Source organism: Condylura cristata, unplaced genomic scaffold, assembly GCF_000260355.1.
Source record: "Condylura cristata isolate star-nosed mole 26May11 unplaced genomic scaffold, ConCri1.0 scaffold00004, whole genome shotgun sequence".
NCBI classification, from domain to species: domain Eukaryota; kingdom Metazoa; phylum Chordata; class Mammalia; order Eulipotyphla; family Talpidae; genus Condylura; species Condylura cristata.
In genome coordinates, this window is record NW_004567105.1 from 61,933,754 (window position 1) to 61,960,643 (window position 26,890).

General features: G+C 52.2%; 1 protein-coding gene across 2 annotated transcripts; it reads left to right on the plus strand.

Moving 5' to 3' along the window:
• Positions 1 to 552: 552 nt before the first annotated feature.
• Positions 553 to 26,615, plus strand: PFKFB4 (6-phosphofructo-2-kinase/fructose-2,6-biphosphatase 4). Of its 2 annotated transcripts, none has more exons than XM_004676202.2 (14): positions 553 to 712; positions 5,374 to 5,490; positions 5,656 to 5,752; positions 9,370 to 9,436; positions 10,223 to 10,297; positions 10,616 to 10,672; positions 11,229 to 11,350; positions 12,672 to 12,879; positions 13,397 to 13,543; positions 20,365 to 20,469; positions 21,871 to 22,000; positions 22,091 to 22,153; positions 22,953 to 23,017; positions 24,013 to 26,615. In XM_004676202.2, the coding sequence occupies exons 1-14, from the start codon at positions 616 to 618 to the stop codon at positions 24,070 to 24,072; spliced, it is 1,410 nt and encodes a 469-aa protein (XP_004676259.1). In that variant the 5' UTR covers positions 553 to 615; the 3' UTR covers positions 24,073 to 26,615. The 2 variants fall into 2 exon arrangements, with proteins under 2 accessions (XP_004676259.1, XP_012575922.1); XM_012720468.1 differs by lacking the exon at positions 553 to 712 and adding an exon at positions 786 to 807.
• Positions 26,616 to 26,890: the final 275 nt, after the last annotated feature.

Sequence of the window (26,890 nt, forward strand, 5' to 3'; positions counted from 1 at the left end):
TAAAGCAGCTGTCCCAGCATGGTTGAGTCACGTGAGCAGGGGTAGTCCCAGGGCTCACCAGAGGTCAGGGCACGGACGGGACCGGACCTGAGGGTTGCTGTGGAGTTTACAGCTTGATAGCCCGGTCTACTGGCCTCTGATTAGCGTTACCAAGTCCAGTGGTGCATCCCTCCTTCTGCGGCCCCTGCGGGCTAACGTGGCAGGGGGCGGAACCCCGGGTTCCCCGGTGGTGCCCCCAGGTAAGGCCTTGCGAGAGGCCTATACAGGCGTGCGTTGGGGTCGGTGCACAGGGCTCGCTCGTGCATCCGGGGCGGAGCCGCCGGTGCAAGCCTCGCGCTGGTGGAGAACTGAGCATGCGCGTTCTCGATCTCGGGCGAAGCCTGGGGCCGGCTAGGTCCCCTACGGTTCGCCGGCCAGCTGGACATGCGCAATCGAAGGCCAGGCCCTCCTCCGTTGGGGTGGCGCCCGCTCGTTCTGGGGCGGAGCCTGCAGGGACCTGGGTTGGCGTCACCGCTGTTTGATGAGGGGCGGGGCTGAGGGGCGGGACCTCAAGTGGCCCGCGGTGGCCCCGCTACTGGGTTTCAAGTCGCGTCGTCCGACTCATCCTGCACCGGGATGGCGTCCCCACGGGAACTGACGCAGAACCCTTTGAAGAAAATCTGGATGCCGTATAGCAATGGGCGACCCGTTCTGCACGCCTGCCAGCGCGGTGGTGAGGCGGGGTCCGCGAGCAAGGGGGAGGGCGGTGCACTGGATAGGTAGAGCCGTCTGGACAGTGGTCCCACAGGGACAGCCTACCCGGAACAGGTGGGGACCCCGGAACTGGTGACGCCGCCAAGATTCTTGGGAGGGGAGCAGGAACAGGTGGGGGACGGGAACAGGTGTGGCAGAGCAGGGGGTGGGGACCGGTATGTGGTGGCGTCTCTGCTCACAGGGGCTAGGTCTGGCCGCCGCCGCCTCGGATAGGGCCCGCCCCCTTCTCATCTCGGTCCCCACCGCCTCAAACCCCGAGCGGACTCCGAACGTAGGGCTGTCCTCTCTGCGGACCAGAATGGGTGGGTAGACCGGTGGTCTGAGCTGTGTTGGGCCTAGGGAAATCGCTTGATGTCTCTGAGCCCAGAATTTTCTAAGGACCAAGAATGGGCTAGTCTACCGGTGGGGGCAGGGGGGAGGGGGTTTGGCCTTCATCACCCCTTTGGGCCTGAAATCTAGCTTTGGGAGATTTTTCAGGGGCCTGCAGTGAAAACACTGTGCCATATGGGCCCATCCTTGTACTCATGAGTGTATGAGCATGTGCGAGAGGTCACAGGTGACTGGCAAAATGAGAAGGTCAAACTGAAATTCATGGGATTGTTAAGGGGCTTATCTTTCCTGGAGTCCTGGGTATTTAATCTATTTCCTTGGCTTTTTGTTCTTGTTTGTCCTTAAATAAGTCTGCAACCTTTTCATTATCAGGAAAAACAAAGATTCGTTTTTTGGAGTAACTGAAGCATTGTAATGAATTTGCAGATTGGCGAGGATCTCAGAACATTTCATCCAACGGGGGGCATAGCAGTGGAAATGGAGATGGGGAGATTGTGTTATGCGCTAGGGTCTCTCTGCACTTCTGAGCTCTGCTTGGGTGTGATAAGGGAGGGGAGAGTCTCAGTGCTTGTGCTGCTTGGGGGGGGTTGGAGGTGGGTGGGAGGGGCTGGTGCTTGGCTTTGACTCACTGTGGGTCCTGGTAGGGAGTGGCTGTGCTCTGACCAGATGCAGAGGTCATGGTGGGTCATGGCTTTGACCATGATGGAGGCCTGATGGGGAGGCCAAGAATGTGATCACAGGAATGTGATAACACTTAACCTGGGGCCATGGCTTTCCAGTTAGTGCTCTGGGCTATGGTCACGCCCTAGCCAGCCCTCCTTCCAGACTTCTCTGGAGGTATGGAGGCCAAGGTTCCTTCCTCTTGTGCTTCTAGCCAATCTCCCTTAGGGCTGTGTGGTTCTAACTAGGGGTGGCTGCTGTTACTGCATAAAGGGAAAGGAGTGAGACCTACACTTTGGAGGCAGCAACATTCAGGTCACTTCCTGGATCAGCCATGTGACCTTAGGTAAAGAGCTGACTAGGGCTCAGGTTCCTCATCTGTGGAACAGAAACAGTTGTCATTCCTGCTGCATGAAGCTCTGTGAGCCTCTTAAGAGTGGTAAGTGCTCGATAAGTGGTAGCATGTGACTTTGGAATTTCATCACCACCATTCTTCTTTGTTTCATGATACCTCACAGTGGGGACCTGAAGTGTCAGCTCTGAGCCAACCCCCATTTCAGGGAGCTGAGGCCTAATGGGGAGAGGATTTGCCCACATCTCACAGTCCCTGGAGCACTGTGTTTCTCCAAGCTCTAAGTAATGCAATTAAAATGTGGCTCTGGCCTGAGGAGAGGGACTGGTGTCACAATCAGTGGGACTCTGAGTTGGCTCAGTACAGGAAGGCTTCCTGGAGAAGGTGGCACTCAAGGGACCAGAGATGAGACCCTTCAGACTGTGTAGGGGTTTGGGCCCCAGACTAGAGCCTGGTGTACTAAGCAGGGGATCAGCAAGCAGTGATTGGGGCAACCTCGAGGTCCCAGAACCTGGGTCTGGGCAACATTTTGCCCTCTGCTTGGTGGGCTGATGCTTAAGTTTGAGAACCTCAAAGACAGGTGAAGACTGGAGGCTGGAGGGGTCAGTAGAAGTTCGCTTGATCTCAGGTCTGGTCTGTGCTATGAGGGTTTGTCTCTGGGGTCTGCTCTCAGCTCCTCAGGGTGCCAGAGACTGGCTGAGGGAAGTCTACCCCCATCTCCAATCTCCATTAACAATTTTCATCCTTTTAGTAAAATTCAGAATCACACCAAAGGGCCTGAAAGCTGTTTCCTTCTTCATCACTGCCTCTTCAGCTCATATTTGAGGAGCTTTGGGGCAGGTAGGGCAGGGAATGAAGAGGTGACTCGGGAGCATGATAGAAATGACAGTGTTTGTGGTGACTTTTCTTTGCCAAAAGGTGGCAAAGGTCTTTGTAGGTAACCTGACTGGTGTATACAGGATGACAGGAGAGATGACTTTCTGTTCCTTCTGAATAGACAGTGATGCCAGACTGCTTCATTTTAAAGAGCTCTTCCTTCCCCGGCCTGGCCCCAGAAGGAGGGCACCATGCAGGAATCAGTTTTTCAGCTCACTCCAGGGGCTTGTGGCACTGCCAGAGAGTAGTCACTGTCCAGCAGTGTGGGCCCTTGTCTCAGGCATCTTGGTTTTTAGGGCTCCTGGAGCCTTGAGCAAATTTATAGGAAAAGGAACAAAAGAGAAGCTGAGTTGACATGTCTTAAGATTTCCTTCCATGCTATTGTGTCTTCTCAACAGTTGTGTTCTGCTGTCACGCGATCAGTGTCGGGGTCTCTGAGGACAGGAGCTGTAGTTCTAGCCACATGCCAGCTCACCTGGTGCACGCACCCTATCTTCGGGTGCCACGGCATGTTTCCTCTGCGTGGGCCTCAGCTTGCAATTTCTCCACTGCTGGAACTTTCCCAGTGTTCGCTGTTGTAAGCAGAACTGTTGCGAAGGCAGTTGGACTTTGACTTTTGTTTTGGGTTATTTCCTTGGAAGTTTATCTTAAGAAACAGCGGTAATGGGTAATTTATTGCTCTAGTTTTGCACCCAGCCCTGATCCGCTGCCCACCAAGGCGGCCCTTGGAGAGGAGGAGGGGTGCTGTCCCCAAGTACTGTGAGAGGAGGCAGCGGTGTCTCTAGGAAGGTTGCAGATGTGAAGAGGGGGTGCAAGACCTCAATCTTGAGTTGGTGGGAGGGCCTTTCCCGGAGCAGTGGGAAGGAGTCGCCTCCTCACAGCTGAGTGTAGGTTCCCACACAGTTAGTAGTGGATGCACTGCCCTTCTTGAGTGCCAGCCAGCCAGCCAGGAATTGTGCAAACAACACTGGCCCTTGGGATTCAGGGCCTTACCTAACTTGTTTTTCTCTTGCCTTCGCCAATGCTGAGGTTTTTCTGCAAGTTTCCTCCCTCTTGCTCACTGTGTTCCTGGGGATCCCCCGCTCCCTTGGGGCTCACACTTGCCCAAAGGCCATGCAGTGGAGCTATGGAAACCCCAGTGGCAAGGAGGGCCTTGCTGCAGGGCCTCCCTGGAGACAGAGAGGTGCCTCTGCACCCCTAGTTTCCCAGAGCATTGGAGAGGATATGCTGGCAGAGGGCACAGCGTCCTGGAAATACTATAGCTTTTACATGGGGAGTGCTGGGCCTCATGAGGGGCTATTCCATTTTACAGGCGAGGACCCTGAGGCTCAGAGCCGCCAGCATAAGTGTCAAGCTAGGAACCCTCACCCCAAGCAGGGTTGCCCCTGGGGTGTCTGTGCTCCAGCTCCTGCTGGGGAGACTACTTGAGGGGCAGGGCCGAGCATTCTAAGGAGGCCTACTAGGTGAAGGCACAGGGAAAACCATGTGGGCAAAGAAGGGGCTCCCACGTCTGTCCTGTTAGTCTGCTGGGATTTCACCTGGCCCAGGTCCTGAGGACGGTGAAAGGAAAGCTTCCCGAGGCTTCTGAAGTGACACCACACTGAAAGCTGAGCAGCCGTGGTGCTCTAGAAGGCCAGGGACTGAGGGCTATGCCAGACCCTTCTCCACCTCTATCCTTGACAACTTCTCAGGTTGGCACACTGGTGGCACACGGAGTGTTGGTGGGTCGGCTGCCGGAGGGAGCACACTAGAGAGCATCGGCCTGGGTCTTTTGCCCCAGCCCCTGGTGGCCCTCACCTTGGTGGGTTTCAAGATGCTTCCTTCTTCTCTCCTGCCTATAATTTTTTTTTGAACACCAACACTGCCAGAATGCCCAATGGCCCAGATACTAAAAGGCTGTGTTGTGTGGGGGGACAGCCTCCGTGAGCTGGCCAGAATCGCGGGAAAGAGTGCACATGTGGACCCCATGAGTGTACCATGCAGGCATGGAGGCGTCTTGGAGAAGAGACTCACTGGGGAAACAGCTTTTGAGCTGGAACAGTGGAGAGGGTAAACCGTGAGACTGCACACCGAGAATGCTGAATATTATTGGGGGAGGCATAGATTCCTGGATGGCAGGACATTGAACACAGCACTGGGACTGGGCTCCGTCCCCTATGTGATGGGACCTCCCCACTAGTACATCAGGGCAGGGGCTGGTGAGGTTCCTCACACCTGCCAGCGTCCAGACAGCAAGTGGAGTATGCCAGTGGCAGCTGACCGCTAGTGCCTGGGGGCACCCAGGGAGCTGTTGGGCGGGAGACGGGAAGGGAAGGCGCATCTGATGCCAGCCCTGTGCCCTGAGGCTGAGGGAAGGCCACCCTGGGCTCAACCCTGTCTGATGCCATGCTCTTGCCTTTCAGTTTGCATGACCAACTGCCCCACGCTCATTGTCATGGTGGGCCTGCCTGCCAGGGGCAAGACCTACATCTCTAAAAAGCTGACTCGCTACCTGAACTGGATTGGTGTGCCCACGAGGGGTGAGTCTTGGCCTCAGTTTTCCAAGAGGGCGTTGGGGAGTTGTGGGGATAGACGGAGAAGAGAGAAGACTGGACATTAGCAGGGTCTGGGGATCAATCGAGGTCAGGAGTCGGGGAGGTCAGGAGTTGCTGTTGTGTGAAAGCTGAGCCTTTCGTTTCCCCCAGAATTCAATGTTGGCCAGTATCGCCGGAACATGGTCAAGACCTACACATCTTTTGAGTTTTTCCTTCCAGACAACGAAGAAGGCCTGAAAATCAGGAAGTAAGGGTGTATGTGTGTGTGTGTGTGTGTGTTTACAGACAAGGCTAGAGCCAACTGGAGCTAGTGAGGGGGCCACTCCTGAACCCTGTCCTTGTTCTGCCCTGTGGGCTGTACCCTCTAGTCTCTTGATCTCTTGGGATGTGGAAGGATTTGGAGACAGAAGGATAGTAAGGCCTCTGGCCTCTTGTGGCAGGCCTTGCTCTGTCCTAGTGTTAATGAGCCCTTGATAGCATCAGCCTGAGGGAGGGGAGCATGGCACTTCCGGGAAATGAAGACAGCTTAGCCAGGGAGGTCGCAGTGTGACTGCAGAGAGGTCTCTGGAAGGGAGGGCTGGAGTTGTGGGTGTAGAAATACAGGCTCAGGGAGGGGGTACAGTGAGCATGTGACCACCCTGTGGCACCCACTCACAAAGCCCAGAACTAGGGGCCTTCCCCCTTTGCCTCTCCTGTATGTGGAGGATGCTTGGCATGTGTGGGGTGGGCCTTGGCTTTGCTTTGATGTGGCCTCAGTGGTCCGGGGTAGCTAGTTCACCCTCCTGCTATTTAACTCATGAGCTGAAAATTTGCATATGATCTCCCTTCCAGATTCAGACTTGAACTGGATGTTTCCTTCAGAGAAACTGGGCACCAGCTGGTGGTCTGAGGAGTGATGCTCTCCTCCTCTTGGTGCATGTCAGCTGGGGCATCAGGGAGCTTCCTTGTCAACTCAGGATGGCAGGGGCTTGCTTTGGGCCTTGCCATTGTGGGAAGGCTTTGAGCAGAGTTTGGTCCATCTCTAGTGACCGCCCCCCTGCCCCACCGAGTTCTACCCCAGAGCAGAAGACCAGACCAGACCAGAAGACCCCTGTAGGGGTCTAGACACTGCTCCCTGCTCCCTCTCTCATCTCACCAGAGAGCCGGAGACCCCCACTGTGGGGTTTGACTCCTCAGCAGGCCTTTGTTCTTGCTCTATGGGACTGGGCCAGGCTACCCTAAGAAGGAAAGGATTGTCTGACATTCAGGCCTCTGTGGGCAAATTGTGGGTGAAGCTTGAGGCTGAACTCTTTGGTGATATTGAGTCAGACAAAAGAGAGGGGGCTAGTATTGAACTTCTGTGTGCTAAATGCTGGACACCCATTGTTCCTCCCTTCCCATTTAACAGATGAGGAAACAGGCTTACGAGTCTCACACAAGTTACCTCACAGAGCCCTGACTTGAATCTAAATCCTTGTGCCTCTAGAAACGGTCCTGCGATCATCCCAGTAGTACCCAATTTGGAGACCAATGCCAGTTCCGCAACAGCCTCAAACTGTGGGAACTGATTAGCTTGTTTGACCTTCCCAGCAGTGGTAGTGGCACCTTATGCTCAGGTGCTGATACTGAAGTCAGAGAGTGTTGATGTTTCTGGGATCACTCAGACTGGCCTGTCTGAATGCAAAGAATTTATGGGCTAAGGTTGCTGGCATTCCCAGAGCCCATGTGCCACTCCACTCAGGCCACTCATGAAAGTTGGAGTGTTGGGTTTCATTCAAAGGGGAAACCCAGAGTCACGAAGGGCAGGGAGCTAGTCCAGGGTCACCCAGGTGGGACAGGGGTGCTGCCTAAGAAGCTGGGGGCAAGTTCACATGTGCCTCTCTGCGGCCACATCCAGAGACCCCCTTCCTGTATCCAAAGCCTGAATCTGTCCACTGAGACAGTGGGTAATTTCCCAGTGTTAACCAGCCCCAAGTGTCCCACACATAATTGGCAAAATAGAAGGACCAGACTTTTTAACATGGGAAGAGGAGACTGCACCTCCCAGAGATGCAGGGACTCACACATTGTTGAGGTCCCTCGAGCACCGCGACGTTGAGCTCAGTCCCTGACACGGCACATTGGAAGGTCCAGAGAAGGGCAGGCAGAGTTGCATGTATGTGCAGATTCAGGCTTTGGATACAGGAAGGGGGTCTCTGGATGTGGCCGCAGAGAGGCACATGTGAACTTGCCCCCAGCTTCTTAGGCAGCACCCCTGTCCCACCTGGGTGACCTTGGACTAGCTCCCTGACCTTGCATGCATGTGCACATGGGCACCGCCAGGCACATTCGTGCACACAAGCTCCATATGCACCCTGTGGGCGCCCACACACGGAACCCCTCGGACTAGCTCCAACACATGCAGGCATGCAGCTCCACACGGGGGCGAGTACACACCCTTGCATACCTCATGTGCACACAGGGCAGACCTGTGCTCACTCTGGCACATTCAAACTAGTTCCCATGACCACCCCCATGGTCAGCAACTTTCTAGGATGAGCCCCAGAGCTCAGCAGTGGTCATAATGCTAAGGCTTATTCCAGTAAATTGCCACACAGCAGGGTCAACGGGGAGAGATGTACATGGAGTCCAGCCCAGGGAGCAAACCCCCAGGACAGGAGTGCTCCCCCAGAGTCCCCACGGACACACTGAATGCCTCCAGTACCAGGTCGTGACCACACATGTGACGTGTCTACCAGTGAAGCTCAGTGTGTAGTGCTCAGGGCTGCAACCAGGGGCACCTGTGCTGTGCACGTTCCAAACTCCTGAATCCCCAATCCCAGAATCCTTGGAGGCTGGTGGGTGTGACAGAAACCTTGAAACTCTTGGTCTTTCTGGTGACCAGCCTCATCGTGTGGAGATGTAGAGCCCTACCCTGAGTTACTTCTGGCATGCACGGTGTGATGGAAAGGGGATGCTCATGACTAACAACAGACTCCTGTCACTCAGAAAATTCTAAGGGCTTGGGAGCTCTGTGCCAGGAACCCACATGGAGACATTACGGTGCACATGTAGCTGCACTTACACGGGGGTGCCCAGGGGGTCTCGCACATGCACACTGAGATTCACACACATGAGGCTCAGCACACTCAACACATGGCCACCCTGCACGTGCGTGTGCGGCCTTGTTCATTCTCACACCTACACTCACACGCAGAATCCAAAGATCGAGCAAGTGGGAGAAAATCTTACTTTACTCTTACTACCAAAAAGTGAAGGTAATACATGTCAAGTGATTCATCTATCGCTGGGTCTTATGGGAGAAAAGGACAAAGCTAGGGCCGTCCTTACAGGTGCCAATCCATTTTACAGCAATAAACAGAAGTGCTGAGACATCGTATGGCAGCAGTTAGACCTGGTGAGGCCTCACCTGGGGGCCTGTGGCCATGGGCGTGAGTGGCAGAGCCAGGACACACTCCTCCTGCAGTGACGGCCATGCTCTGTCTCCCAGGAGAGGGAAGTGAAGATGAGTGTGATGAAGCCTGGGGCCGGCAGCAGTGCCTCCCCTGCCCCACGCCAGTCTTCCACACTGAGGACAGGGCTGTCCTCAAAGAACGTCCATACTCAGGGAACCTGTACAACAGAGGTCATGGATAAGGCAAAATGGCGCGATGAGATGAGAAGGGACGTTCAGAAAAGCGGTATTTCCAAAAACAATGACCTGGTGCTTCCAGCCTCCCACCTAGAGAAGCAGAGTTAGCGAAAACACTGAAAATCACCCCAAGAAAAGAGAAGAGAATCCTTGAGAAGAGAGAAGGGCCCGGGGACCGCCCTCTCCTGTCTAAGACGCCCCGGACCCTTCCCTCCAGGGGTCTGTGCTGGGCTGACCCGTCCTCTCTCCTCAAGGCAGTGTGCCCTGGCAGCCCTGCGCGACGTCCGGCGGTTCCTCAGCGAGGAGGGGGGACATGTGGCGGTGAGTGGCCGCCCTGGGAACACACACTGGGCGGTGGGCCAGTGTGTGTTGCTGCGGGGCCCCTGGGTGCCTGCTTGGGGTGTGGGCCAGGCGCTTCCTCCTGGGTTGTGATTGTGCTGACCCTAAAAGACTTCCCTGTGAATCCATTTCTGGCCCCCTTCAAGTGGAGATATCATGTTAGCTCTCATTCCTTAATCACATGAGCTGTGGGCAAGGGACTTACTTGCACCAGGCCGGCGGGTCAGGTGGGAGTGGGACAGAGCTGAGTGCACTGTTGACCACTCCTGCTCTTTCCCCTGCATCGCTGACTCAGAGATGTCTGTGCCCAGATCCCGGCCCCTTCTAGTGGGTGCCTTCTGGTTGGCAAAAGCTTATAGCTGGTTTCCTCCTTTTCTCTGATTTACCACGTGTCTGTCTTAACAGTATTTTGTTGCTATCTCCCATCTCTTCTTCATCTCTGCTGTTCTCTTTATCCTCTGTCCCCATTTCACTGGGGTCTCAGGATGGAGTGGAAGTAAATCTGAGTTCCAATCTCCACGTTGAACTGGTTTCACTGGAAGTTCTTCAAGTCAGACATAAACTACCAGGAGCATCCATTCCTTCTGGTTGCTTGGTGCATCCTTCCCAAGGAAGGGGGCCTGCAGCTAAGCCCCTATCTCAAGAAGAGTGAGGCAGGTGGCCCAGGGCAGTACCAGTCCTGGGGAGAAGCCCGGTCCCTGCTCTGTAGCTGCTGGGTGACCTACCTTCTCTTGGGCCACTGGCCAAGTTAACCCCATTTGGTCCTAGGTTTTTGATGCAACAAATACTACCCGAGAACGGAGAGCAACCATCTTTAATTTTGGGGAACAGAACGGCTATAAGGTGAGGCCTCCTTGGCTCACCTCCTTGGTTGAGCTGTGACGTGTTTGGGTGCTCCAGGGGCCCCTTTCTCCTCCTGACATGTTTGGGTGCAAGACATAGGGCAGGCCTGATCAGACTGGGGGTGAAGGGGCCTGTTCTGAGGTTTCCTTCTGGAGGAGATGGGGTTCTTGGTGGGAGTCTCCTGGACAGAGAACAGCACCTGCTAGTGTTCTGTGCTTCTTGGACTTGCCCCAGAAAAAGTGCTCTGGGGAGCCAGGCCCCGGGCCCTAAATATGTCTATGGTTCCTTCCCTCCTGCCTGCCCTGGTCTTTGCTGCAGACTTTTTTTGTTGAGTCCATCTGTGTGGATCCTGAGGTCATAGCTGCCAACATTGTGGTGAGTGCTCCGCCTGAGCTCGTGGGGGTGGCGATACAACTGAGGTGGCATGTGGCAGTGAGGGCCATCTCCAGGTCTCCAGGTTTGGGCTGCTGCTGGGCTGGCCTAAGTCGGTTGTCTTGAATCTTAAGGGGGAGGGGGGTGTGCGCAGTGGAATGCTGGGACCCCTGAGGACCACCGAGTGGAGGCTTGTGTGACTTTGACATCCCTTCTTAACCTCTCTTATCTTTCCCCTCATGATCCCTAGAACAACCGGAGAGGAGTTTCACTGCCCAGGGGTGGGGGTTTTGCGGATGCTGTTTATATTTTGAAAGAGAGACTCATCCCCTTCAGGAGGGAGTAGCTCTTGCCCCTCTGGCCTTACCTCCCCCTGTGCCATGAGGATGAGTCCAGCTGTTCTCTCTTAGCTTAGCGAGGAATCCTGGATGGTGGGACTGGCCCCCTGGGTTTGGTCTTCAGTTTCTTCCCCCAGGCATGGCTTGGCCTCCTGCTCCCCAACCCCATCGGCATTCTCCTTGGTCACCAGCCCTTCCCTGACATGTCCTTGCTCTGGCAGCAAGTGAAACTGGGCAGCCCCGACTATGTCAACCGGGATAGCGATGAGGCCACAGAGGATTTCATGAGGCGCATCGAGTGCTATGAGAACTCCTATGAGTCGCTGGATGAGGACCTGGACAGGTGAGCGAGCAGCACGTGTGTCCTCCGGGGGCTGTGGTGATAGTTGAGAGACCACCCCGATGGGCAGAGGTGGTCTTCCAGCGTGGTAGAAATCATGGGCCAGAATGACATGCACCGGCCTGACCTGGAGCTCTGTAAGTCAGAATATTCTACTGCTTCATCATAAATCAGGCCTAACTTTAGCAGAGGATCTTCCCACCTTACCTGTTCTTTGTTTTTTATTCAAGTAAAATTGACATGTGACATCATGGTCATTTCGGATGCATAATGTGATGATTTGTATTCAGTGTGAAATGGTCATCAGTTCTGTTTTGTGAAGGGAGAGAGAGGTACCCAGATCCTATGTGAACCACAGCAGTGGTCAGCGCTTGTCAGCTCCCTGCTGCCCTGCGGGTCAGAAGCCGCAGCAGAGTAAGGGCGGGGAGGGGTCTCAGTGTAGATAAGGGGCATTTAGTTGAGGGTCTCACAGCAACAGTCAGCAAGCTTTATCTGGAAAGGATCAGATAGTAACTATTTTTGGTTTGGGGCCGGTAGGCAGCTTTGCCACTAGTGCAAAAGAAACAATATGTAAATAAATGGGCATGACTGTGCTAAAAATGAAACCACTTGCAAAAGCAGAAGAGGGGTGCAATAGGTGAGAAGGCTGTACTTGTGTTTGGGTCAGTTATTATTGCACAAAAATACATAGCGTGTATGAACCTATGACAACAAGCAGCTGTTGGAGGGGTGTTTTCTGGGGTGTGTGCAGAACAGTGCCTGGCCCGGCTGGGAGCTAACTGCCAGTTAGCTGCCTGGGGGCTTCCTTGTCATTTTGGGCTTCCAGGTTCCCCAGGACTGCGTTTTTCCTCATGGTTCTGTGATATGACAGCATCAGAGGGAGTATTTTTGAATAGCTCCCCTTGGATTTACCTGTAAATGTTACCCCTGTTTTAGTGTGGTGTCAATCTAACAAACCAAAACCGAAACCAGAAGTTTAGATGCAAACAGTGAGAACCCCCAGTGAGCACATCTTGGGGCTCAGGGCTGAACCCTTGTGTGAGGCCTGAGAACCCTGTCTTCCCTGCCTGCTGGCCTCCCTCCCCAAAATGTAAGTAAATAAGTGAGTCCTCTGAACTGAGCCCTGGGCTTTGGGCGTCACCTTCAGGTGGAGCACCTCTTCCGGGGTGTGTGCTCTTGTCACCCCCACCACCGGCCCCCATCTTGAACACCAGCTGACGTCCTATGTGTTGTGATGTCTAGCCTGGTGGTTGGAGATGTGAAAGACATGCCCTGCAGACTCTGCTCACACTCACAAGCCTCTCCCTCCCTTCTCTTTGGAAAGGGATCTGTCCTACATCAAGATCATGGACGTGGGGCAGAGCTACGTGGTGAACCGTGTGGCTGACCACATCCAGAGCCGCATCGTATATTACCTCATGAACATCCATGTGACCCCTCGCTCCATCTACCTCTGCCGTCATGGGGAGAGCGAGCTCAACCTCAAGGGTCGGATTGGTGGAGACCCAGGACTGTCCCCCCGGGGTAGGGAGGTCAGTGTGCGCACGTGTGTATCTGTGCATTGATGCCCCTGGGTGACCGGGTACGTGTCCGTGTGTGAACCTGAGCCTGGGCTCCAGCTCTCATAGCTAACGTGCTGCCAGGTGGATGACCTTCATTTAGTCTTGACTGTCCCCATCACGTTGGGAAGGTCACCGAGTTCCGGCCTAATACCTGGGATCTCTGTTCAGCAGCCATCCTGGGAGTCACCTGAGTCCGTATAGGGCAGTTGATGTCTGAGCCACAGTCGGGGGCTGCTGAGGCCTCTGGCAAGACAGTCTAGGGCCCAGGTGGAGGCTGAGGATGGCAGCAGAGCCCAATGAGTCACTACTGGGCAGCGCTCAGGGGCTGGTGAGGACGCATGAGTATAGCACTTGTGGGTGTGGGAGGGTGGTTCTTTTCTTATCAGGTGTGTGTTCTCCGAGGCTGAGCCTGTCCCCACAGGTAACTGTGGGGTCTCTGAGGACAGCCAGTACCCGCGGATGTGAATTTGTTTGCCGTGTATTTCAGTTTGCCAAGAGTCTGGCCAAGTTCATCAGTGATCAGAACATCAAGGACCTGAAAGTCTGGACGAGCCAGATGAAGAGGACGATCCAGACAGCCGAGGCCCTGGGTGTGCCTTATGAGCAGTGGAAGGTCCTCAATGAGATCGATGCGGTAAGCACTGTTCTCTTCCCCCATGTCTGCCCCAAGTTTCCTGGGCACAGCTGTCTCACCTAACTTGTTGAGGGGGCAGGAAGACCTTGCTCCTTAACTTTTCTTCATGTTTTAGGGTTCTGATTTCTCCCTCCCTCCCTTTCTTCCCTTCTATTGCACTTATCTAGACCAAACATAATTTATTCTGCTGTTCTGATGGAGACCTTAAACCTGGCTTTTCCCCATTTAACTCATTTACCTATCGCCATCTATCCCTCCTTTTCCTGTTGGTGTGTTTTGCCTACTTTTGTATTAAGTGCTTACAAATAATTTCTGTCTGTTCATGTGCCAGTACCCTACTGTTTTAACAGTTCTTTATTATGTTTATTGGCTATCTTTTGTGAGGTTTTTTTTTTTTTTTTTTTCTTGCTTTTCCCTTCTTAAGCCCGCCCCTGTTGGGTTGCCTGACATTTCCTTCCTGATTTTTAGGACATCTTTAGGTATTCTGGATAAATATCCATGCATGGCCATTTTTAATTTGTATGAACAACTATGGAGATAAATCAAATCTTGGCAATGCTGCCTTTCTCCGAGGGCTTACTTTTGCTTCTGGCAGGCTGTCAGGATGGATTACGCATCTCATCAGGATAGAGCAACTTCAGAGCTGCATTCTGATCTTTATGGAGGCTGCTTGATTTTCAGGTTCTACTCCTTTTAGGGGACAGCCTTTACGGCTGCAATGGAAATCCCTGTAGCCCCCGAGTGTCTGTTATTTATCTCTCTACCCAGCACAGCTAGCAATTCTGCCAAGCCTCTGCCCACTCAGTCATCACATCCTGCTTCCTGACTTCTTCTTCTCCCTACCACCATGTTTCTTAGACATAATTGACAGGGCCTCCCTTGTGGTACAGCAGTTGAAATTTCCCAGTCACCAGCCAGTGCAGTATGCTTCAATCCCTGGCCACAGAGCTGACCTACAGCTGACCCGCCTCTCCTGACCCGCCCGCTGCTCCCCTCAGCAGTGTGCTTCGTCAGTTGGCCTGTTCTGCTCCCCACTCTCTCTAGTGAATCTTCTTTCCCCACCCCCTGCACTCCACGTCTTGTATGCATAAATAGGTAAAAATAAAAATATTTTTAAAAAGAGATAACTGATAGACAACATTCTATTAGTTTTAGGTGTATGACATAATGATTTATGTATATATTGCAAAATAGCGATTGAGTTAACACCAACAGCTTTCATAGTTACATAATTGTTTTCTTGTGATGAAAACTTTTAAGATTTACTCTCTTAGAAATTTTTTTAAAATTACAAGAACTGGCCCTCCCTGGTGGCGCAGCGGGTTAAAGCACAGCACTGAGAATCTAAAGCCGCTTCTGCATGAGTTCGATTCCCGCCTGCCCCGGAGGTGACCACATGGTGTGGCAGACCTCTCCTGACCCGCCCGCTGCTCCCCTCAGCAGTGTACTTCGTCGATCTGCCTGTTCTGTTCTCCACTCTGTCTCTGATGAAGCCTCTCACCGCCCCTGAGCTTCTGGCCTGTACCTCAGTTCTGTATGCACAAATAAATAAATCTTTAAAAAAAAAATTACAAGAACTGGGGTACAGGCCAGAGGTGCAGGCAGAGGGCAGTCAGAAGAGGTCTGCTGTGCCATGTGGCTCACCTCCCTGGCCAGGGATCGAGCTTGTGCAGAAGTGGCTGCCCACAGCTCCGCAGTGCCTTGCCTTACCCCATTTCACCACAAGGGAGTGCCCTACTCTGAAAAGTTTTTAAGGGAACAGAGCATTAGTCATGTGAGATGATAAAGAACAATTTAATTCATGTGCTCTTCGAGCCCTAGAAAGCTAGGTGGAGAAGACAAATAAAATATTTGCAGGAATAATGGGTAAAAGAGAGTTGACTAATTACAAATTGGTCACAGTCACAAATCACAATCATGACTATGGTAAGGGTTATACAACTTTAGACATATGTTAAAACTGATTAAATAGTACTTAAAAGTGGTATGCTTCATTATTCGTACATTTTACTCCCATAAAAATTATGATTTTCTTTGCCATAGATTTTAACCATTCAGCTAGAAACACTTTTATCGGAATTCCTATATACTCACCGTGTCATTTTCTACTCTATAAATTATGACAAACTTGGTGGCTTTAACAACATCCTTTTATTATCTCACCATTTCTGTGGGCCACGAATCTAGCAAGTTTCGCCTGAGTTTTTGTTCAGGCTCTTATCGAACTCCAGTCAAGCCAATGACCAGACTTTTGGCATATGTTCTGCTATCTGACTTACTCCACCCAGCATAGGTCCATCCAGTTGTTGCAAATAGCTAGATTTTGTTCTTTTTTATTTTAACCACCATTTTGAAGTGCACAGCTCAGTGGCATTAAACACATTAATAACGTTTTGCAGCCATCACCACCACCATCCATCTTTTGAATCCTCTTCAATTTATTAAATGGAAATTCAACCCATTAAGTAATAACTCCCCATTCTCCTCTCTGCCCCCTGTAACCACCATTCTGTTTTCTGACTATAAGTTGACCACTCCAGATCCTCACAAAAAAATGGAGTCATAGGCTTAGTGTCTTGTGACTCTACTTTATTAGCATAATGCCCTCAAGGCTCATCCCCTTACCAGGGTATCAGAATTCCTTTCCGTTTAAAGACTAAATAATGTTCCCTATGTGTATATACTACATTTGCTTAGCTATTCACCTGTCACAGAACTTTAGCGCTTATGAGTAATGCTGCAGTGAACATGGGTATACAAATGTCTCTTTAAGACCTTTTTGCTACATCCTCACCAACAATTATTACTGGAACTTTTTTTCTTTTTTTGCTGTTTGGGGGGGCAAATGGTATCCACTAGGGGTAAGAGATGATATCTCTTTGTGTTTTTAATTTGCTGTCCCTACTTTTTCAACTGTTTTTTTGTTTGTTTGTTATACTTCCTTTTATTTTTACTTTTTAGTGTTATTTTTTAGATGAAAGAAGCACATATTTGATTCATTTTTCAGCCTAGTCTGAGAACTTTTAACTCAAAGACCTAAACAACCTATTTACATTTATTATTATAACTGTGTGTTTGATCTTGTTTTAGTACCTTGTGATTTTCTCTTCATTCTAATTTTGCTGTATAAATACTATCTTTTTCACAATTTGGAAGGTAAACAGTATTTTTTATTTCACTAATCATTGAAGTGTTTCAAAAACATCCTTAAGAAGGATGCACATAAATAAAGGAACAATTCAAATATCCTTATCATGGTTAACAATAGGAAAATAATCCTTGACTCTGTTGGGAAAGATTTGTCTGGCTTCTTCTCTGTGTTTTCTCTAATGGAATTGGATTGAGTACTGTCTCCTGGTTTTATTTTTTATCTTCTTGTTTCTCATCTTCAGAACTAATCTCTTTGAAAGAGTAAATAACTCCTGTAACCCTTTTTGTAGCTCATTTAACCCGTCTTGTATGCTTCCGTGGGAGGCAGGACAGGTCCCCAGTCACTCCTGAGGCAGCTCCGAGATGGGTCAGGGCCTTGAGTCTGCCCTGCTCATGTTTGGTTCTGTAGAGCAGCCTATCGCTGCCCCAGTTTTCTCTCTTTGAAGTTAATCTGTTTATTTTTCTAGATGTTTGTGAATTCCCTTCTTTATCTTTCAAATTTGGAAACTATTCTAGTATCTGTGATTTATTAGTCATCTTTCCATGTTTATCTTTATTCTTCTATTCTGGTAAACAACCTTGGGCTAGTCTTCTATTTCGAGATAGCAGATTTTTTTTTCTTTCCTCTCAAAAATCTAACATCTTTTATTAACAACAACTTTCATTAATAACAGTCCTGATGGAATAGATGGGACATACAAAGGCCATGTAGTGAGAAAGTGATAATATACGAACCAAATGACATTTTAAGTAAATGATATAAGCTTATATTATCCTAAATAAATACAAAAGCTAGAAAAATCATATAAGAAAACAATAATTGATACATTTCTAGAAAGCACTCAGCAAGTGGTTATTGCATACAAGAACTGGGGTACAGGCCAGAGATGCAGTGGCAGTGAGAGGATTCACCAGAGACAGAGTGGGGAGCAGGACAGGCAGATTGATGAAGCATATCACCGAGGGGAGCAGCAGGCAGGTCAGGAGAGGTCTCTGCACCATGTGGGTCACCTCCCTGGCTGGGGATCAAACTTGTGCTGCAGTGGCGGTGGCTGTGCCTAGCTAGCTTCATAGTACTGAGCTTTAACGGGGTTGTGCCACCAGGGAGAGCCTAGAGTCTTTTAGATGCTAGAAGCCTCTCTTTATTCTGAAAGGCAGTCCTGTGACTGTCAGTAGTCGCTCTCCATTTCCTTCCAGTCCCTCCCCCAGCCCTCTGCGGCCACTAATCTATAAATGGAACCAAATGATATGTGGTCTTTTGTGACTGGCTTCTGTCCCTTAGCATGTTTTCAAGTTTCATCCTGTGGTGGTTAATCTCACACCTGCTGGGTTTTATTTTTTTTTTAAGATTTATTTATTCATGCATACAGAACTGGGCTACAGGCCAGAGGTGAGGTGAGGGGGCAAGGAGTGAGAGGATTCACCAGACACAGAGTGGGGAGCAGAACAGGCAGATCAACCGACATACACTGCTGAGGAGCAGTGGGCAAGTCAGGAGCGGTCTGCTGCACCATGTGTGTCAGCTTCCTGGACAGGGGATCAAATTCTTGCTGCAGTGGCTGTGGACAACTTCACAGTGCTGCGCTTTAACCCTTTGTGCCTCCAGGGAGGGCCCCTCACACCACCTTTCTATTGCCAAATAGTATCCTACTGGATGGCTGTGGCACTTACCGCCAACCCCGCTGGCCAGTTGGTGTGCATTTGGATACTTTTCATTTTTTTGGCCTTGGGAGTGCTGCTGTGAACATTCGTGTATAGGTTTTCGTATGGATGTGTTTTCCTTTTTCTCGGGTATGTGCCTGAGAAAATGAACGAGGGTCACTTGACACTCTGTGTTTCACCTTGTGAGAAACTGCTCGACTGGTTTCCAAGGTGGCTGCACATTGTACATTCCCACCAGCAGTGTGTGAGAGTTCTGGTTTCTGCCCGTCCACAGCAGCACTTACACCGTCTTTCTGGTATTGTCTTTTTGATTCTTGTCACCCAACGCCAGCACAGAATTCAGCCAAGTTCTCTGCCACTTTGAAACAAAGGTCACGTCTCCTCTAGTGTCCAGGATCACGCCCCTCATTTTCTTCTAACACACATACTTCTAGCAACATTCCGCTCACGATATATGTAGACTCTCTCTCCGCTCTGCTTCCCTGGTGCCTTTCAGACTCGCTTTAGTGTCCGATTGTCAGCTCCCCTAGGCACCCCTTGGCTTCCTGCTGCCTGGCCCTCTCCCTGTCTCTGCTGTAGCTTGGCTTCTTTCTTGTGCTTATCTCTGTATCTTCACATGGCTTCTTGCAAGGACAGTTACTGGACTGGGACCTGCTCCAGTGACCTCATCTACTTGCTTGGAGCTTCTCTCCAAATAAGGGCACAATCATGGGTGCTGAGGGTTAGGACTTCTGCTGGGAGGCACATTTGACTTATAACATGTGTGTGTGTTTGCAGGAATATTCCCATTCACTGGTTACCTAATATGCTCACATATCATTTACTCACAGTGAGCCCTTTTTATCTTTATTTGTGTAAATTGCATTCTTTTGTATGGATGTACCACTTATCATTTGTCTCATGTCTGATTTTAATAATTCAGAGCCTTTTTTTTTTTTTTTTTGTGGTGTTGCCAATCTAACTAACTGTGGTTTCATTAATGTAAACCACCAAATTCTTGTGGTTCTTTTTCAAAGAGCCAACTTTTCATTTTGTTGCTTTTCTCTATTTTTGTTTTCTATTTCACTAATTTCCACCATAGTCTTTATTAGTTACTTATTTCTGCTTGCTGTGGGTTTACTTTGTTCCTCTTTTTCCAGCATCTCAAAGTAGAAATTAGATTATTAAATCTCCTTTTTTAATGTAAGCAATTACAACTATACATTTTCCTCTTTATTTCCTTTTTAGTAGGCAACTTTGTCCCCAAGCCTTTGTCTAGAAGAAAAATTTAGAACAAAGGCGGAGACCAGAAGCATTTTATTGAGGACTTTTATTGCCTCATCCTTTCTCTGGCTATGTCCTGACTGCTGGCTGGAGCCCTGGAAGTATAGCCACTGAGCCTTTCACACATCTTCCTGGGCTCCTCACAGGGCCCCAGGGAAGTGGCCCACAATGATGCTCATAATGTGGGCTTAGTCAGGGCAGTCGTGGCTAATGCCGCCGTGTGCCGTGGGCCTCTCCAGGCTCTTAAACAGCACTGGTTTGTTGTCTGGACCAGTGTTCTTCTCTGCTGGTGTTTTGTTTTTACTTTTTAGAATTTTCTTGTGGCATTTGTGCAAAGCAAATGCTGTGGTGTGGGAGCTCGCACGTGTGTGTTCTGCATGACGCAATCTCACTTCCTAGTTTGCACAATAACCCATACTGAGAAGTAGCATTTCTATAGCATGGAAAACAAAACACACATTAGGAAAGAACACTTAATACTTGCGTGTTTTTTTCTAATAGCATATACTGAATAGATGGATGGAAAATCCTGTCCTGATAACTACACAAACGAGGGCTGTCTCCCCTGTTGAGTGTTTCCAGAAAGCCTGTTTTTCCCTGACAGGTTGTAAGCTCTAGGCTAGGAGGGGTCCCCATGGCCCAGGGATGCCTGGTAAAGATGCTCCCCTCAGCCTGTCCTCCCCCCCGCACAGGGCTGACGCCCTGGCCTGGCATGCAAGATGTGGTGACTTCGGTGTCTCCCCTAGGGTGTCTGTGAGGAAATGACCTATGAAGAAATTCAGGACCATTATCCACTGGAGTTTGCCCTGAGGGACCAGGACAAGTACCGGTACCGGTACCCCAAAGGAGAGGTAAGTGGGGTTTGGGGCTTTGTCCCAACCACCAGCTGTATGCTTGGGAGGACCACTTGTCATGGAGCCTCTGGGGCTCCTTGGAGACGGCGTGGGCAGCAGGACAGGCCTGGCCTCCCAAGCCAGTCTGGTATGAGGGTCATCTCTACCACTTCCCAGCGGCGAGACCCTGGCCACAGTTTTCCTTGGGTAGTGGATGAACAGTGCTGTGGAAGCTTCCAGCCCCTGCGGTCGGTCGGCCCCGTGTTTGCCTCCCCCCTTCCCGGGAATGTCACGAGGCCACCCTGCCCTTCCTGCAGCTGCAGGCACTGAATCCAGACCCAGGAAGACCGTCCCCAGAGAGTCATGGTCACCACAAGCCACCTGCACTTGTCCTTTCCTTTAGACTAGTTCCCTTCTCAACCCCGGGACGAGGTCAGAAGCAGGGTCACCTTTGACAGCTGTGTGGCCCACTTCTAGGAGGTGGCCTGGGCCTTGGGGCACAGGCGGACACGTGTGTACACATACACAGATGCCTCCTAACTCCATGCCGGGCCCCTAGGCTGCGCTGTCCTCAGAACACTGCAGTGATTATTCCCTACATCATACCATGAAGTGGAGCCAGTTCTGGAGCCAACCTAGATAACCATAAAAAGAAACAAAGTTGGCTGTTCAAACTTGGGAATACAGGGAAAACTGATGGGGAAATTACAATTATTGAAAGAATGAATCCAGGATTTCCCCAGAACTGCCAGGGGCCAACCCACATCCATGTTTGGCTCCCAGTCACAGCCTGAGGCCAGTCAGCTCCCACTGCACTGGATATGTGAAAAAGAGAGAAGAACTAATTCTACCCTGCCCCACCCCCAGCCCTGGCCTGGCTTCCTGGTGAAACCTAGAAACTTGTCAGAGGCAGGGGCAGGTAGACTAAGGCTCTTTCCTGGGGACCTCTAGTGTGGCTGACAGATCGCACGTGGCGGTTTCCGAGGCCTTCTCCCTCTCCCCTGTGGCTCTCTGGGGGCCGGAAGGGAGCAGTGTCTTCTCCAGTCGTCAGTTGCCAGCATGTGAATTCCAGCAGCTGAGGGTTCAGCAAAGAGCCCCATGGATGGGCACAGAAGTAGCCCCTTGGCATGAAAGCCTAAGGCCTGCTTAGTTCCACCAGGACCTGACCTGGGGTGGGGGAGGTGACCACTCTCAGGCCACCAATCCCCACCGTAGCTTCCTTCTGAAGGAAGGAGTGTCTGTCTCAATCCTGTGGGCTGCCTGGCACGGGAGGTGTGAGCACAGCACTGGCCTGCCTAACCCCTTGCCCTCAGAAGCCAGATTGGCGGAGGCCTAGTTATCACCCCCCAAAATGGTAAGGAGTGAGCAGGTGGCCCCGTATGTCACCACCCTGAGGGACCCTCGGCACTTGCCTTGCAGTCCTATGAGGACCTGGTCCAGAGACTTGAGCCTGTCATCATGGAGCTGGAGAGACAGGAGAACGTGCTGGTCATCTGCCACCAGGCTGTGATGCGCTGCCTCCTGGCCTACTTCCTTGACAAGGCGGCAGGTAGGCGCCACCCCAGGGGGTGATGTGTGTCTGAGAGAGACTGTCACCCAGGCATCCCTGGATGTCAGCACTCCCCCTCTGTGTCCACAGAACAGCTGCCCTACCTCAAGTGTCCACTGCACACGGTCCTGAAGCTGACCCCTGTGGCTTATGGTGAGGAGCTTCCTGCACACAGACCCAGGCTGGCCGACTCTGGCTCTGCGGGCTTCATCCTTCCTGAGCAGCCCTCAGCAATTCCATTGGGCGCTCACTCCTCCTTCCTGCACCAGTTACCTTTCCCAGTTTGCCCTTTAATCGTTTTCAATTTTAATTGTGTCCGAAGGGTACCCCCCAGCAGTCCTTCCTTAACCATTACCCACCCACATGGGGGACGCTCCCCTAGCTTTTCCAAACCCTCACAGAGAATCCAGGGCCTCCAGTACTGGGTACAGGGTGGTTCAAGTTCCACCTCAGCTTCGTCCAGGCCAGCAGAGACCTCAGGCAGCAGAGCTGTGGCTCCTTGCCTTCCACCTAGGCTGTGAGGCGCCCCTCGGTGCTTACACCCTGAGACTCATTCCCATTTGCGCTTACCCCCTGGCCCCACACCACTGAGCCTGACCTTATGTTATGGCAGGGTTTGGGTGTGGGTGGCTTGGGGGTCCTGAAGACTGAGTGTGGTGGCTCTGTGCCCTGCGTAGGCCTCCTCAGGCTCCAGTCTGGTCCTTAGTATGATTCTGTCTGGTTCTGGACTCCTCACAGAGCCGGCACTGGGCAGCAGCACGAGCCTGACAGAGCACCTTGTCTTCCCTCATGGGGCTGCCCCAGAGCTGCGTAAGGTGGTAGCACGAGGGTAAGGCTGAGAGCCTGCTCTATTCCACAGAACCCCAAACCTCCTCCTGAAAGAAGCCTCCAGCTTCTGTGGCTCCAGCTGCTTTTCAGGAGGGAGAATGGAGTTGCATCTTCCCTTTGGCAGGTTGTAAAGTGGAGTCCATATTCCTGAACGTGATGGCTGTGAACACACACCGGGACAGGCCTCAGGTAGCAACGGGGCACTGCTGGGGTGGCAGGCATATTCCCAGGGGTATCCAGACACACCATCTTCCGGGGCCAGGCCCAGCTGGGGCACCTGCCAGGGTGAACAGGAGTTCTCTGTCCAGATGGCTCTCTTGTTGGGGTGAGGCCATGACCTGGGTATGGCCTAGACCAGGCCTTCCTGGAGGGGGAAATCCCTGAAGCTGCACATGACATGGGGGTGGCTTGCTGTTAACCTGCAGCTTTGACTATGGGGCCTTGTGTCCTTCCCAGCAGGTGTGGCTATGTCACATTATTGGTGGCAGCCCAGGTTATCAGTGACCTGCTTCTGTGGCTGATGGTTATGATATGGGTTAGAAAGATGGGCCACCAGGTTTGGGGGATCACACAGAACAGTCTCATAGAGCTAAGGGAAATCGTAGAGTCATTATTTCTTAGAAATGAGATACCCTGGACTCAGCAGGCTAAGAATGGGACTGGACTCTGCAGCTTGGCAGGTGCTGAGGACCTCAGGAGGTCCATGGGCCTGTGGCCCAGCCCTGAGGGGACAGACCAGGCTACACACTAGATGTTCACAGACCTCTGCAGCCCCTCTGGCACTTGTCTACTGACACTCAGAGCCAGGAGGAGAGCGCCCTTTTCTGCCCCCACTGGTGAGGATGTAAGCCCCCAGCCTGGGGTTTCTCCTCAACCGACCCAGACCTGAGGCAGAAGGTAGGGACAGCCACACTCTGGGCTGTCAGGCCACACCCTTGACCTGCCTGCAAGGAGCAAAGGGAGTGAGGTGAGGAGCCTCCTCCACCCCGTCTCAGTTCTGTGTTCATCTCCACACCGTGTGTCGAGTCTCCTGATCCCTTGCTCATAAGGAAGGTAGAGGCTGAAGTCCTGCACTGAGCCTCGGGGGCGAGAATATAGGCCCAGATGCCACAGCGAGGAGGCAGTGTGCACCTCTGCCAGTTCCTGCCACGGGGTACATGTTCTACGTGTTTATTTTTGTGCAGAATGTAGACATCTCAAGGCCTCCCGAGGAAGCCCTTGTCACAGTTCCTGCTCACCAGTGACCACAACTCATCCACTCCACCCCGAGGCAGGCGCTGATCATCCATGGACCAGGTCATTCCCGAACCCTCCTGAGGTGGCCACCATGAAGGAACACCCTCAGAACTCCGAGGCGTGGCTGGCGGCACCCAGGACCCTTGCCAGAGCCCACCCACTTCCCTAACAGTGACGAGGTTGTAGGAAGTACCTAACAACGTGCTGCTAGTTAATGATCAGCTGCATTGCGTGCGCCCTGGGCTGCTGAGAGGTTTCCCAGCTCGGCTTTCGGCTTTCGGGCACTCTGTCTCAGCAGTTGATGGGCTTTGTGAAGTGAGAAACCCTAAAATGTGAAATGGAAAGCTTGACTGAGTGGCCCAGGGTGGACCTGGGGGCCTCTGCTGTCCTCTCTGCGGCCACTTCCCGAGCCAGAGGCCATGCTTCACAGGACTCCGAGCTGCCATGCTGCTTCAGGTGAGAGGGAGAGCCCTTCCCACCCTGCCCTGCCAGGGACCAGGGACGAAAGCGCTTCTGCCAAAGCAGTGCCCCACGGGTAGCCCGGCACCCACACCTGGCGTTTGTGGGGAAAGCAGCTTGCTGGCTGCTCTCAGTGAAGCCCTGAAGCCTAGTGAGTGAAGTGACCGCGGGGCGGCGGTGTGAGTTCCCTTCCCGGCACTCTCCCGAGCGCTCATGGAAGGAGGCTGCTGCCTGGCCCTGACCCTGCTGCTGCGCCAGCCCGCTACCTCTCCTGTCGCTGCCTGTGTCCACACTCGGTGTGCACCGGCGGCAGGGACGTGTGTTCGCTGTGAATGATGTGGAAAAGCTGGTTGTGGAAAAGCCTGGCGCTTGTTTACCTCACCTGGGGGACTGGCAGGTGAAAGACAATCCAAGACAGCTCTCATGTGTGGGGGGCGGGTGTGGCTATTCCCAGTCACATGCAGCTTTGATTCACATGCACTGGAGCCTGCTGAAAACAGCCTCAGGGAGGCCACTCTCTGTCATGCCCCTGAGTTCTAGGCCAGAGAGGCAGGCTGGGCAGTGGGTTCCAGCTCCTTTTTCTCGCCGAGCAGACTGGCCAGCAGCTATGGGGCTGTGTGAGAAAGGGCCTGGATTTGTAGTCGGATACCCTGCTGTCCACACCTGCGCCTTGGTGAAACTGGCCTCAGGACCCCAAACCCACTTTGCACCCACGACCTCTCCCAGGCTGTGCCTGCCGAGCATCCCACTTTTCTCAGCCCCCAGGACTTTGAGCCTGCAGATAGATGCCACCTGCCCTTGGAAGAATTCCACATGCTGGACCCTGGCCAGCATTCTCTCAGCTGCTAGGCACCGCTGTCCAGAGCAGGGCTGGGGCAGGACCTGGGGACTCACCTCTTGTCAGAGCCCCGGGGCCTGAGGCTCTGTCAGAGGACATGCTCCCTCAGGCTCCCTCCTTAGCCATAACACTTCCTTCACCAGTCGGTGGCAACCCCTGCCCCAGGAACTGAGTCAGACCACTGAGGCCTTCTCTCTCTACATCTAGAGGTCAGTCAGGAGCTGCTGGACCACAGGCTACAAGCCCTGGGATGGGGAGAGGAAAACCTGGGGTGACGGCACTGGCGGGGGCAGCCCCTCCAGGCTCTGCCTGTGGTTGTCCCTGCAGTACCCCCTGGTTGGCTGCCAGGCCTGAGCTGTGGTGATGGATGTGCTGGCACTGCAGACTTCTTCCGGGATGGGTGGCATTGATCTCAGCCACGAGTCACACTGTATCCAGCATTCTTTGCAATAAATACTTTTTAAGATTACTACTATTGTATCTTAAGGTTGTATTGAGTGGCTGGTTTGCCATGTGCAGCTAACTCTGCAGACCCCCATGTTATAGGCTCTCACAGGTCTGATCTCAAATCTTTGGTTCAACTCCCACCCCTCTGTCTACCTCTCTGTGGAAAGGGAACTCTTTCTGAAGTGAGCCCTGGGCCTGGCACACTTTTCTCCAGGCCAACCTGGGCTGCTAACCCTTACCCCTGAGCAAGAGACAGGTGTTAGGGGATCTGGCATAAAGCACCATTAAAGGGGAGGGGGTTGGGGTCTTTGGAAAAGTGGATCCAACTATGGCATCCTTGAGGAGCAGAGCCAGTGGCTGCCTGTGGCCATGGGTGGGTACATCTGGTTCTCTGGTGTTCTTTGTCACCCACTGCTGGGGTGGGGGAGGTGGTGGCAAGTGGCAGGGTTTCCCTTTCCCGTACTTATACACCTGCCCCGGGCTGGCTGCTGGGCAGGCGGGTTGCAGGAACAGCCGCATGGGTGTGATGGAGCGAGGCGTGGCCGAGGGCCCCTGGGATGCTTCTGGCAGTCAGGGCTGCCAAGCGTGTGGCTCTGCCCTTCCAGCCTGGGTCACAGTGGCTGGCAACCCCTGTGCTTCATCCCGAGGCTCACAGGAGAGGCAGCTTGTGGGTTCAGCTGCGACCGCTGCTGGTGGGGGGACTGGGAGACGGCGCCATGGCTCTCCCCCACCTCCTGCATTGAGTTCCTGGGGCCTCCACGGAGGCTTCCCGGCACTTTTTGAAGATGTTGAAGATTTTTAGCAAAGCAAGAGTAGAAGTAAAATCTAACAACATCAGATTTTTTCTTCAGGTTAAATGTTCCACAGCCTGTGGAGAGCAATTACATTATAAACCTGCTAAAAACTTTTATGGTATTTTGGTTCCTAAGAAACAGGAATCACCTGATAAGAAGATACTGGGATAGAACTAAATAGTGTTGCAAAAACATAGGTTTCAGCAACATTTGGAAGATACAGTAATTGTGTGCTATATGTAACCAATATGGCTACTGAACATAATTGTTGCCCAGAGGGGTGTGCTG